This window comes from Triticum urartu, chromosome 2 (assembly GCF_003073215.2).
Source record: "Triticum urartu cultivar G1812 chromosome 2, Tu2.1, whole genome shotgun sequence".
NCBI classification, from domain to species: domain Eukaryota; kingdom Viridiplantae; phylum Streptophyta; class Magnoliopsida; order Poales; family Poaceae; genus Triticum; species Triticum urartu.
Window position 1 is genome coordinate 5,983,927 of NC_053023.1, and position 14,263 is coordinate 5,998,189.

Consider the following 14,263-nt stretch of genomic DNA (forward strand, 5'->3'; position numbering starts at 1 on the left):
TGACCATTACACAAGTGGCTACATGTAAAACTTTGATACACCATGAATTGAAAGGCAAATTAAACTCTTAGCCCAAGAGTTTGTGCAATGTCCCAGCTTAGGAAAATTTTACAAGAACATGAGTACATTAGATGTATCTTCTTGAAATATAGATGTAAAGATGTGCTTGGAAGTGCATAGGAATTGGAGGATGTTTACAATCTAGAGCTGGAGAGGGTCGATGAAATGCCGTTGGATCCTGTCTTTGTTGCCGCGGCTGAATGTGTACAGGTCGCCCTTGTCACGGAACAACATGGTCATGCTCTTGGTGAGGTTAGCGACCCGGTTCACAAACGGGAGAAGCGCACGACGGTCGTCAAATCGTGCTCGATTGGTAGTTTTCCATGCCTCTTCGACAAAAATTTCCAGCACAGCGATAGCTACCTCGCTCGTGACATGATGTTGGTTGATATAGCTCTCCAGGGAGCTGGCAACATCCAGCTTGTTCTTGCCATGCTGTGAGCAAGCACACATTTAATAATAGGTTACCTAGTCTGTCAGTTTACCATATAAGACACAACTGCATATAATCAAGGCTCTATACCTTAAATGCAGCCAAATCGTCCATGAAACGTGTCACCTCGCCGCAAGCCTTTACAATGTCAGGGTACCCAAGGGCCCACTTGAATGCTTCATCAGTCGCCTCATCGCCCATACCAACAAGTGAGCCAATGACCAAGGATGGAGTACCAGCAGAGATGACCGAGCACTTCACGTGGTCTTCAAAGCTTGGGATGTGGCTGCTATGGAACCATTCGGATTCCTGCTGGTAATGCTTGCACAGCGTTTGGAACTGCATGCATGCATTTTAGACTAATGAATATGGTTTTGAACTTTTTGATTGTAGGGATGCAGATGGATAGATACATACTGCTTTCCGACAGTGAACAATGCGGTACTTGCGATCTTGTTTCAGCTCGTTCTCAAACTCACTAAAGGTTTTCATTAACTTGACATAGTACCTCTTCAAGTACTCCGGTAAAAGAGTAATAGCACTGTCATCCCATCTGCAGGTATGACTAGTTAGTTTTGCCATTGCCGACATGCATCATAGACACAATACTCGCCACATTTTGAAAACTAAGTTGTATTCTATTCCTTTAAGATGAGATTTTTTTACTAGTAATTTCTCTATTAATATGCAGTTTATATGAAACAAAATTTGAATCATAAGTTCTGTTATAGGACTAATTAATCTATCAAAATCGGTATTATATAATTTGCACCACATATTAATGAAGTAGTTGTTAGTCAAAGCCTTGTCCTGATAAATCAAAATGCGCCTTATCTTTTCAGATGGAGGGGATATATAATACTACGAGGGGATTTTCTCAGGAGATCATTGCTGACTTTTGTATGGCTTCATTGAGCTTCCGACCCTCTTCCAATGTAGCATGCATGTCGAAAGTATCATCCAGTAGGGATGATAGCGCGAATAACTTGGCAAGAATTAGTCGTGCATGTCCATAGTGTTGCTCATAGTGCACAGTGTAGGACCAGAAGTAGCATTCAACTATACGATTCCGAGAGTAGCTTAGCCCCACATCTTCATATAGATCGTTTCCCCACCTAAGATAAGCATAAGGGAACTGCTAAGTTATCACAATGAAAAACTATTAGAGCTAATATAGATATAACTAAGTCTATGCCCAAGCAAGATAGAGCTCATACCGACAAAAAGCCTTGAGCTCCCGTTGGTGAAGACACTGCAGAAGATTAAAGTCAAGCTTTGCAAGCTCTAGTACAGAGGGGTTGCATGCTTGGTCATGCTTGTACTCTGCAATATAATATGGTGCATCTATTCTGTTCAATGTTCTTGGTAATGGTATCTCGAGGTTTCGTTTCACTTGCTCGGATAAAGGGTACTTAAGACTACCCCTCATAGATTCAAGATGTTGTCTTGCAAAACATATGGCATTATCAAGTTCCGGTTCACCATGGATTGCAAGGTAAGCAGCATTGTATAAACATAACAACCCCCTTGGTTCACTAGTAATTGTATCCATGTTGAAGCTTCCATCTTTGCCCTGGAATTGATTGAAAATGTCTGCAAGACGGAGTGGCATATGTTATAAGCTTATTTGTATTAGCTCTTCATTATTCAAATATCAGAATTGCTCTGCATACAACACTTTCTTTACGACATTCGTATGATAGTCAAACAGACACAAGGTGCTGGCCAACTGAGTTGGATGGTGCAGATTGTGCGTCGAACACATACCGGGCCAAACACATCGTACATATAGCATGACTGTTCATATATGAATCCTCTATGTATTTTGTGGGGTAGTGCAATAATTCTTACACACACTAATCATAAAACACATGCCTAAACAGTTAAAATAACAACTAGTATATTGGAAGTGTGAGGATATCCCAAATAGCTATAGCACAACAACTATTTGGATGACGGGCCATTACATTTGGGATGATGTTGTTTCATGCAGCATGTAGTCCTCAATGAATGCAAAAGCTATTAGACATGATATATTCAGTCGTTTGGATAATGTTTTTTCACTAGTGCCAATAAATAACTTGGGCCATACGAGTATGTAAATATTCTTTTGTGTGGTGAATCAGAACCCAATTTATTGATAGTATCCCGTATTACGTCCAACTCTAAATGTGTAAATAATTCAGATAACATATGGATTAACAACATATATAGCTCGCATGGAACCTTAAATTGGCAGCATAGTAAATAGATGAGACATATATACCTGGAGATACCCAACATCCATGCTCTCTAAGCAAACGGAAGTGAAGAGCAACCTCATAGAGGCAATCACTATTGAATTCGCTCTTGTGGATTTCATCTATCACCGTGTTAATCTGTTCTTGAAAGAGGTGATCTATTCCGAGATGCTGGAGTGCATCCAGTAAAGTCATTTTCTCAACCACGCTACCTTTGGACGTCTTAAGCAACTTGTGTATGTCCTCCTTCAGTTTGTCCGCTTTCACTCTCATGCACTTTTCTGATATCTGCACGCATGCAAAGTTGTTTTATGATTAACCAAATGACAACTGCATACTCAAAGTTTACTTATCATTTTATTCCAAATTTTATGATGTCTTTTTAACATGCTTTATTATTTGCAGTTTTTACTTAATAGTCCCTTCCTTCCGATTCAAAGGACCGAACTTGAAATTCACCTCAACCAAGGTAGATCATGAGTGGTGGAATGAATTTCGTAGTTGTAGGACTACCCAAACTGAACCACTGCATTAGGTTGGATTAACTCCGGTGCATGCATGCGTGGCCATAAAATGAGCAGTAAACATTACAGTAATTGCTGAGTTTCTTTTTAATCCTTGCATGCAGAGACTTAATGTGCCTCAAAATCAAAACAAATGATGGAGAGAAATAAAAACGAGACAAAACATTTTTTTTAAAGAAAATCCCTTTGAATCCAATGGGAGGGAGTATCCTTTACTTAATGGTCTGATTGACGACCAATTTATGTATCTTTATCCATGAGAAGAACTTCCAGGAAGAAACAAACCATCACATATTATATCATGAAAGATTCTCGTAACATTGTCAGCACTGATGCGAAGAGTCAGATATATGATAATATGGAAAGCTGAACATGGGTAAAAAGAAAGAAGGGAAAGCAACACTAGAATGCCAATAAACTACTTTTAATTCAGAATAATGTAAACACCCTTTATGCACATGAAACCATTTTTGCTAGGCTTTCTCCTACCACCAGATCTAGTCGTAGACCACCCACATTTACACCCATGTGTGTCTCATAAAGTTAGCTAGTAGACAGTATCCATCGTAAATGGTACACCTACCGAACGTATTGTGACAATATGTAAGATCACACCTAGTAATCATATTTTATTTGTAGCTTTTCTACATGATCATATTTATTTATGTACAAATATAAAGAAATTTCAAAAACTTACACGGTAAGACTGTAGGCTCATTGAAATGTTTTTTTTCTCTGATAATTTGCCTTAGGATATCTTTGTATAAATAGTTCTACATGATCATACTCAAAATGATAAATCAGTTCATGATGATATATAGTTGGATATATTTGTACTGTATGTACCTGGAGAGGCTCTGGATTGTGATGGATGAAGAAGTCGCCCCACACCGATGGCTCGAAGCTACAGACCCTCCTCTCAGGGGCGGCCGTGGCACCAGATGCCATTGGGATTGTGTGTCGTGTGCGGTAGTGCAGGCGCTCGCTTGAATATGGTGTTAGAGTTGCTATTGCTACGTTGGTACGATGGAGAAGAATGCATGAATGACTAGCTATTACCACCGGGCTTTATATACACATGTAGATCATGCAAAGCCAGAGGCCAGAGCTATACAAGTTTAGCAAGAGTCATCTGTTTACTTATTCTTTCTTTGAGAATGGTCCACATACCCATCCATTCATGTTAATCCATCACACGCAGCCAAAACGGTATACAACTTGGCCATTTTTTTGTGTGTATTGGACGCTAGAAGGTATGTACCCAATACCGGATGAAACAGTAATGATAACTGCTCCGGATGATCGACCCACCCACATGCAGGATGAGGTGCCATGTTTTGTCCGGCTCCATGGATCGGTGGAGAGTCCCAGGCACCACAACATCTTCTTAATAATATAATGGTGATGCCCCTTGCGTGCATGCTACAGTTGCATGCATGAACAGCATGCAAACCACGTGCACGAATTAATAGTTTTATTACTGCTGGACAGTACAACAGTAGTATATCCTTGCTGGTTGGCTTCGCTGATTGATTAACTACTCCCATGCATGCATGCATTGCACGCTGTACTCTAATGAAGTTTGGCATCAAATGATTCTATCGGAAAAGAATCACGATCTGATCCCATTTTGGCAACGCCCTATGAGGCATCAATATTGGTTCCATATTGCTGGTACAAACTAACATGCTTTGTACGTGCATCGTCCCATGTTGCGGGTATAGATATCTGAGGTGGAGTCTCCAATATTGATGCCTCATGCACACTGCAATTAGTTAGTAACATCTGCATTACCAACTCGTGGACCTCATCTTCTATCACCGACTCGAGATGGACATCACGTACGACAAGGGTCAGTAAGCATAAGCTAGGGTCCTGACCAGGGAGGGCCAAACTGAAAATAACCTGTTGTCGCTGTTTAAATCACACGCACGTAATTCTCGCTTAAATTTGGAGTGTCACAAACTATTAATGACACAGTGTACTAGAAGATATAAATGAAAACAATTTTACCCGACCGGCCCTATGAGCACCTTCAACGACAAGAAGGCTGAAATAAATCAAAAAAATGCCAACACCCATGGGAAAAGGAAAAAAACATGAAGAATAATTTTAAAACATTTTTAATACCTGACGAATTGTTTTGAAGTATGTGATGTATATCTTTTTTCAAAATTCACAATGAATAATTTTGAAATACATGATGAAGATTTTGTAAAAACACTACGTACTATTTTGAATACACGGTGATCATTTTTCGAATATGAAACGACCATGTTTTATTGTAACACCATGTACAATTATTTTATACACAACGAACAATTTTGAATGCATGATTTTTTTAAATACACATTGAACATTTGTTAAATACACACTGAATAGTATTTGCAAATATATGATTAAATTTTTTTATGAAACACTATGAACATGTTTTGTACCCTATGAAAATAACTTCAAGAAAAATAAAAAGAAAAAGAAAATAAAATGGAATAGAAGAAGAAAATAAACTAAAATAGCAAAGAAAAAAGAAATGGAACAACCTATGTACTAGACTGGTTGAGTAGAGCACGTAAAAGAACACCCAACAAACTCAACATAAAGTGTGAACTGAGCGATACCTTGTGGTGGAACCAAGTCATAGACTTGGCACTGTAGTCGCATTTTCTATATTTATTTCAGACTTTTTGGTCTTGTTAGTTCAATGGCAGGAAATGATCCCATCGACTACGAAGATGTCTATAGTGACTTCGTCAATCTCAAGATATTGTGCTGGCCCAGTATTTCGAGGTGCTCACGTATACAGGGTGTGCTTGTGTGCGTTCATAGAGGTGAGTGTATGTATGTGTATTTAGGCATATACATTGTACTGTGTTAAAAAAATCTCAATATAAAGTGAGGGAACGTAAGGAAAGAAGAAAATCGCTTAATGGATCAGAGCTCATGAGCAGGCGCATGTAGACAACTTCATATATCTCGCGTGTAGGTTTTGCTTAGTGGGCGCCACTATGTCTCGCTTGACGCGACACACAACAACCTCTCACCTCAAGTGGCTGAAAGAAAATGGGACAACCCAGAGAGCGGGAGGTCACAGGCCTTAAAGTGCTCTTTTTTTTCTCGTTTTCACATTTTGTTTTCTTTTCTTCCTTTACTTTTTACTTTAATTTATAGTTCGAAATATTCTAAATAGATATATTACAAAAGTAATTTATATAATATTTATGTTAAACATGCATTTGCAAAGTATTGAAAGTGTAGAGAAAAATGTTTCACATATATACGAAAATCTACGATGTGCACGAAAACAAAACAGATACCAAAACATATATTTTAACAAAAATCATATACTAAAATGGTTTGGTTTATACCAAAAATGTACAGTGTGTATGAAAACAATAGACATCAAAACATATTTTGAAAAAAACATGCTAGTCATGTATTCAGAAAATATTAAAGATGTATTTAAAATGTTAAAAAGGTGTATACACAAATGTTTGGATGTATTAGAAAACGCCTTGTGCGTTAGCTCGACATTATAGTGTAGTGATTGTTAGATAGAATGCACCGAGTACTACTGAAAGCACATCAGCACATGAGCTAAGGGCGACGCTAGAGGCTGGTCGATCGACCCTAATTACGGTCGGTCACCGTGCAGACGTCTAATGCCACTCGCTCATAGCTGTTCGATGGCTTTGTTCCCATCGTCTCTCACGTGTCATGGACACATATGAGAAAAACATGTTGGGACACGGTGGCCGCCCCATCCCCCGCATCGCGCACAGCACGTCCGCCCTCGCCGATTTGCCTCGACACCGACGCTTGCCATCATCAGTCGCAACAACATTGTTGGAACCGATGTATTTCCGTTATGATGAGTAATTGAAAGGGGTTATGCCTGATTCAAAAAAAAAATCATCAGTCGCAACAAAAATGTGGGCTGAACCAGCTTTTCATCACCGTCTCGTTGCATTCATGAAAAATATTGGTTCCAGCTCAACCAAAGATGGTAGCAAATGGGGCGCTGGTTCCGGCAAAACCAAACTCAGGTGGTAGCATTTTGGGCGCTACTTCCAGCAAAATGCCCCACCAGTGGCAGCAAAACGCCTCCCCCGGTCCTAGCAGAAACTCGCCCATGCCGGCGGTCTGGAGCCTCGGTTCCAGCACCATGACTTAGAGCAAGTTAATAATATAGCTAGCTGATGTCTATAAGGAGCCGCCATGTCATTTATAGCCATCATCTACATGCACTTATACAATAATGTGGGCTATAAGGTTGGCTATTACATTACTACCACTACGATAAACGATTTTTGTTGGCTATTACAATACTACCACACGAAAAGATGGAATTGGTGAAGAATCGCTCAGCGAGGGGATGGTTCACTCTCATGCACTGGTAATGGGATATGGTTCACTCTCACACGATAAGCAAAGGGCGTGGCGCAACGAGCAGCGATGGATCCACGCGAATCGCATGGCGCGCATGATCAGCGGAAGTTTTGTCCGGTCGACCGAACAGAAGTGTTTACCATTAGCTAACGGGTTGGGTGTTTTTTCGGAGAATAAGGGTTGGGTGTTTTTTTTTTTGGAGAAAACGAGTTGGATGCTGTGGTCGGCCCATCTTATCACTCGCTTCCAGATCATGTTTTCCGGCAAGGAGCCGAGAAATCCTGATAGTGTGTACTAATGTAAAAAAAGCAATATCAATATTAATTAATACATCAGCTCAAAAGATTAAATAACACATCTAATATACTTAACCAAGTGGAATTTAAAAAAAATAGACAAAAATTGACACGGCAAAATTAATTTCCTGTATTTATTTTTCTTCACCAAAGTACGCCATATTACCATAACCATTCATGTGTTATGTTATGTTTTCTACTTTCTCTCTGTAACTAAATATAAGACGTTTTTAAGTCCTTATAAGTGTTCCATGATGTTTGGGAAAAAGTGCAGTTTGCAGAATCAAGTGGCTATAACGATAATCTTAAAAATTACGGTGGATGGGTTCGAAGATAAATATCTTGGACTAACGGTTCCAAAGGAATGAATGAAGGCTGGTAACTTGGCAACTTTCAATCTACTAATGAAAAGGTTTTGAAAAGTCTCCCTAATTGGATTGAAAAATAAGCTTCTTCTGGGCTGAAGGAATACTTAATAAAATTAGTTATTCAGGCTTTACATGTGTATGAAATGGGTATCTTTATGTTTCCGGCTTCCCTTTGTGAGGAGTTACCCAGATTATCAGGAATTTTTTGGTGGGGAGATGAGGAAGACAGAAGGAAAACTCATTGGTTAGCATGGGACAAATTAACAATGTCTAAAGATAAGGGAAGTATGGGATTTCGGGATCTCAGATTATTTAACCAAGGCCTCTTATAGCTAAACAAGCATGGCGGTTATTGGTTCATCCGGACTCGTTGTGTATTAAGATGATGTAGGCAAAGTATTATCCTTAGGAACATATTCTTGATACGATGTTTCCACAGTCTACATCAGTGACTTGGCAAGGTATGATGCATGGTCTGGAACTGCTTAAGAAGGGAGTTATTTGGCAGGTTGGTGATGGATTTGGCATTAATATTTGGAGGGATAATTGGTTACCCAGGCTCTGATCTTAAATTTCAGCTAAAAGGCATAATACTAGATTGAAGTGGGTCTCTGATATGTTCTTGAGTGGGAGAAAGGTTTGGGGTGAAAATTTGATTAAGTATCTTTTCTATCCCCATAATGCAGAGCAGATTCTTAATATTCGTATTCACGCATTTGGGGATGGGGATTTTATTGCCTGGCAACATGAGAAGAACAATATGTTGGGGAACATAGCAGAAATTCAATTTTTTTTTGAATATGTACTGCAAGGCAACAGCCTCACAGCTCTTTATTGAAAACAACAAAGAACAAAGTCCTATTACAAGTCCAAACAAGTAAAGAAAAGAGGAAGACATAGATACTTACAAAGTTACAACCCAAGCAGGGCAAAGAAAAACACTACCTAAGGAAAGTTAGAGATCCAAGTTAAAAGGCTATCCTTGTATTTACATTTAATCCTATGAGAAAGAAGGGTTATGTCATGGATGAAGTTATGCCTCCATGCGCTGAAAGAAGGTGTCTCATTCCTGAAAACCTCGCCATTCCTCAAGATCCAAATATTCCAAGCTGCTGTAAAGACCACTTCAGTGAAGAAAGAATGCCCAAAATCCTTCCTAGCCTTTACTGCCATGTTGTAAGTTGTCATCCCAGGTTGTGGGTCCCAGATAATCTGCAAGTAATTCCAGACTCTAATGCTAAAATTACAAGAGAAGAACAGATGTGCACGATCATCATGGATCAGATATGGACATAGGACACAAGTATCATCTTCCACATGCCAATGCCTTCTGAGTAGCATGTCTCTGGTGTTTAAACGATCTCTCAGTAGTAACCAACCAAACATTTTGATTTTCAATGTACATGAAGATTTCCAAATCCATTGGAAGATTGGATCAACAACAATATGCTGATGCTCATACACATAGACGGATTTGGGTCTGAAACAACCCTTATGAAAAGGCCAAATCCATGCGTCATGATTTGCAGAGCAAGAATAATCATGAGTCAGCTGTTGAAGACATTCAAGCTCAGCAAAGGCCTGTGTAGAGATGGGCAAATGCAAATTTGAAAAAAACTCCTGGGAAAGCACATCAGACACTGAAAGCTGCTCATCAATAACAAAGGAGAAGAGCCTGGGAAATTTTTCACTGAGACAGGAACCCTTAAGCTCAACCATCCATCTGTCAGACCAAAAGAGAATGGACCTGCCATCACCCAACGCTGGAGTAGCCATCTGACAGTATTTGTCAGCCAATTTAAACACATCACACCACCAAAAAGATCCACAGAGTGTGGTAGTATGAGGGACAGAGTTAGCATAGTAAGCATTCCAAATAAGGCCAACCCAGGGGATGTCATGATGATTATAAAATTTGTGCAAGAACTTCATAAGCAAGGCCTCATTCTGCACCCTGAGATTAAGCACACCAAGGCCCCCTTTGTTTTTTGGTAAGCATACCAAGTCCCAAGCAGCCAGAGATTGTCTTGGAGTATCAGAGTTTCCTCTCCATAGACATTGTCTCTGAATCCTTTCAATTTGCTTCAAAATTCCAGTTGGGATGACTAGTGTGAACAGGAAGTATATGGGCATTGATGTTAAAACAGAGTGGAGCAACTGCAACCTGCTACCTTGATTCAGAAAACATGAAGTCGCAGACAATCTTCTTTCAATCCTATGCACAAGGGGCATGAGGTCTTGGATTGAGGGCCTTGTAGTCCCCATGGGTAGGCCCAAGTAAGTAAAAGGCATGGTTCCTATGCTACATCCAAGAATTGAGGCCAACCTGTTAGCTTTATCAGATGACATGTTCATAGGCACCATAAGGGATTTTGTAAAATTCACAGATAATCCTGTTGTCGCAGCAAAGACATCAAGCATGTCTTTAAGAGCAAGCAGTTGGTAATCAATAGCAGGCAACACAATTAGTGTATCATCGGCATACTGAACAATGGGGTAATCCTGGCTGTTGGAAGGGATTGGCAAAGTCAGAATTCCTTTACTGCACATGTCGTTGACAACAGACTGAAGCAGGTCAGCGGCAAGGACAAAAAGAAGAGGTGACATTGGGTCTCCTTGCCTGACTCCTCTCTTACATTTAAAATGGTTACCAGGAACACCATTAAGAAGCACAGAAGAAGAACCAGAAGACAAAATAGATTGCATCCAGGAGATCCATTTGTCATTAAAACCCTTGTATCTTAAGATTCTAAGAATGGCATCATGCTCAATAGTGTCAAAGGCTTTAGTAAAATCCAATTTCAGCAGCACTATTGGTCTCTTTGAGGCATTACACTGGTGGATATACTCAAAGCACCAAGCTAGACAATCCTGAATAGACCTGGATTTAATAAACCCATATTGGTTTTTATGAATACAGGAAAGGATGACCTTCTGCAACCTGTTTGCCAAAAGTTTAGTGAGGAATTTCAAATAGGTATTTGTCAAAGATATTGGTCTGTAATCATTCAAACCCTCAGGTGAAAGCTTTTTTGGAATCAAGGTTATGAGAGAACTGTTGATACACTCCAAATCAAGGTGCCCCTCAGACAACTCTTTGACCAGTTGATGAAAGTCATCTTTAATTATGTGCCAACACTTCTTAAGAAAAAGGCCAGTGAAACCATCTGGCCCAGGTGCTCTGTCAGGAGGCATTTCCTTAATAACACAATCAATTTACTGCTCAGAAAAGGGCTTGGTCAAGTCGCCTAGTCCCTGAACCTTCTTAATAATATTTGGCATATCAAAACCCATTTGTGTATTATTTGTGCATCCCATCCTCTGCTTGAACTCCTGCAAAAATAATCCAGCAATTGATGCATGATCAGAGGTCACTTGCCCATCATCAGAAGTTATACTAGAAATAGAGTTATTCCTGTATCTCTCTATGTCCATGGCATGGAAAAATTTGGTGTTTTCCTCTCCCACTTTAATGTTTCTAATGGTATATCTCTGCTTCCAGTAGATAAATTGCAACCTTAGAGTTTCCTCCAAATGTAACTTTACAATTTTCCTGAAAATTTCCTCAGGCCCAGACAAAGGCCTTAACTTCTCAAGACCATCCAGACAAAGAATTACTTTATTGCAGTTGGAAATTAGAGCCTTGACGGTAGAAAGGCTAATGTGCCAGTGTTTGAGTGCCTGCCTCACAGCTTTGAACTTTGCAGATATTATAGCAGCAGAAGATCTCTTATGAAGTGGCCTACTCCAAGATTCACTGACACAATCAAGAAAACCAGGCAAATTAGTCCAGTAATTTTCAAATCTAAACACTTTGGCCTTGGGAATAGTGGTTTTGATTTGCACCACACATGGCACATGATCTGAAGTGGTTCTAGCCAGAGGAAGGACCATAGTGTTAGGATAAGAACATGTCCATGAAGGGGTTGTAAAAAACCAATCAATCTGTTCAAGCAAAGGAGCAGTTTGCATATTTGTCCAAGTGTATCTTCTGCCCTTGATAGGTAATTCAATTAAGCCCAGGTGCCCAATAACCTCATTAAAGATGAACATGTCATTAATATCACCACCTGGTTTATTCCTATTATCCATTGATCGCATGAAATTGAAATCACCCAGTAACAGCCAGTTAGCATCATCAGGGATAATTATATCATGTAACCAATTAATAAAATTATCTCTAGCTGGATTTTGACAGGGACCATAGACTGAAACTAGAGTCTAGGTTTGAGAGTTATGAACAGACATGAACTCCACCATAATACCAAAACTATTGGACTCAATTAGCTTCCCGGCAAACAAAGCAGTATTCCATACGACTAACAACCCACCCGAGGCTCCAGATGAAGGCACATGGATAAACTGATCAAAACGTCATGGACAACACTTACGGATGAAACGCTGATCAATGACCTCACATTTTGTTTCTTGGAGGCAAACAATGGAACAAGCACTTTCATCGATTTTCTGACGAACTGCACGCTTTCTGTCATCTGAATTCAGACCTCGCACATTCCAACAAAGAACTTTCCAATCTCTAACATCATTGTGATTCATTACAGACCATAATTAAGTAACAGCAAAAGACTGTCACATAATGATAGTACTAGTTCAGCCAAGGGATAGCATAAAAGTTCAGACAAAGCCTAAAAGATAAGTGCAGATAAATGGTTTTCACAAGGGTTAACCATAAACCCCACCAAATGAAACGATCAGCTATCATTGGAGCTAGGAGGAGCAGAAGACTTGCAAGAAGAAGCCTCAAGCTTCTCCTTAGTGAGCTTCTCCGGCCCAATGCCGAGGCGAAGGCCAACCTGCTGTAGCACATTGAGTGGCGTGGGCGGCGGCACAGTAGGTTTATCTGCATCGTGAGGAGGAGCCCGCGGTAGTTTGCCATCCACAGTAACCTTGCGCTTCTTCTGAAGCTTTGCTGCAGGTTTCTTCTTAGGGGACTTGGCTGGAGTAGAATGCCTGAAGCCATCACGTAAGGCTGAGAGCCTGGCACTGCGCCTAACCTCAGACTCAACAATCACAGACTTTGGTTTACGAGCACGAGCTGGACGCTGACTTGGGGCTGCAGAGAAATTGAAGGCATACATCTCAACCGCAGAAAAAGCTGGATCAACCATGGCACAATCGTCAGCAACATTGTCAAAACAAAGTGCATGAGCAACAGGAGGCCTCCTTGGAATATTCACCATTCGACGAACAGGTGAAGGATGAAAAACCAGTTTGTTCTTCATAGCAGAATAAGAAAAAGATACCTCTCAAGAGCGCTTAGACAGTAGAACTGGTTTGAAAGGACTGAAGAACTGTAACCCTCGAGGAATGTGCATTGTATCAAAGACTGGCATCATACGCTGAAAAGATCTTGTCCATTGCATTACCGGAGGAAGCTCTGGTCTGAAAACTGTCAGAACTTGACCAATAACAACATGAGGCTGGATCAGAGGAGGCACATAAGCTGCCACAACACCTTGCTGATTATTGACAGATCCCTCAGCAGAATCAACAGGCCCCGAGTTCTCTAAAACCACTGACTCTTGAGAAGCAGGAAGTGCTTCATCCTCATGAATCTCCTCAATAATGACATTGTCATGCTGGTTATGAGGCTGCAAATCATCATTATGAGCATGAGGGTCCTCATTCCAACCCAGCTCTGGAAACTCAGGCATGACAAAGTTAGCATTATCAAAATGCATGTTTCCGGGCAACGGATGAGGGTTTCCATTGAAAGGCATCGGATCTTCATCAGCTGGCATAATGTCAGCAAATTCTGCAGAGAGCACATAGATAGGTGCTGTCCAAGAAAGACGCGTAGCTCCAAAGTCTGCATACTCACGATAGACAACATCCCTAGGTACTTGCTGAGGGCTTGGGAAAGAAACATAAACAAGAGTCCTGACTAGCCGCGGATCATCCTGATGCCAGATATGAAAACGACCAAAGGTGCTAA

At 40.3% G+C, this 14,263-nt stretch overlaps 1 protein-coding gene across 1 annotated transcript; it reads right to left on the reverse strand.

Annotated features, from left to right (window-relative positions):
- Window positions 1–201: 201 nt before the first annotated feature.
- Window positions 202–4,205, reverse strand: LOC125540587 (tau-cadinol synthase-like). Its single transcript, XM_048704194.1, has 7 exons — window positions 4,104–4,205; window positions 2,760–3,021; window positions 1,711–2,086; window positions 1,390–1,608; window positions 911–1,046; window positions 584–832; window positions 202–495 (listed from the first exon to the last, which is right to left on the reverse strand). Exons 1-7 carry the CDS (start codon window positions 4,203–4,205, stop codon window positions 202–204), a joined length of 1,638 nt encoding a protein of 545 aa, XP_048560151.1.
- Between the last annotated feature and the right edge of the window lie 10,058 nt (window positions 4,206–14,263).

Coding starts and splice junctions, on each gene's coding strand:
- LOC125540587 (XM_048704194.1), bottom strand. CDS start 4,205: ATGGCATCTGGTGCCACGGCCGCCCCTGAGAGGAGGGTCTGTAGCTTC. Junction 1,609..1,710: donor GAGCTCAAGGCTTTTTGTCG/GTATGAGCTCTA, acceptor TGCTTATCTTAG/GTGGGGAAACGATCTATATG. Junction 496..583: donor ACGATTTGGCTGCATTTAAG/GTATAGAGCCTT, acceptor GCTTGCTCACAG/CATGGCAAGAACAAGCTGGA.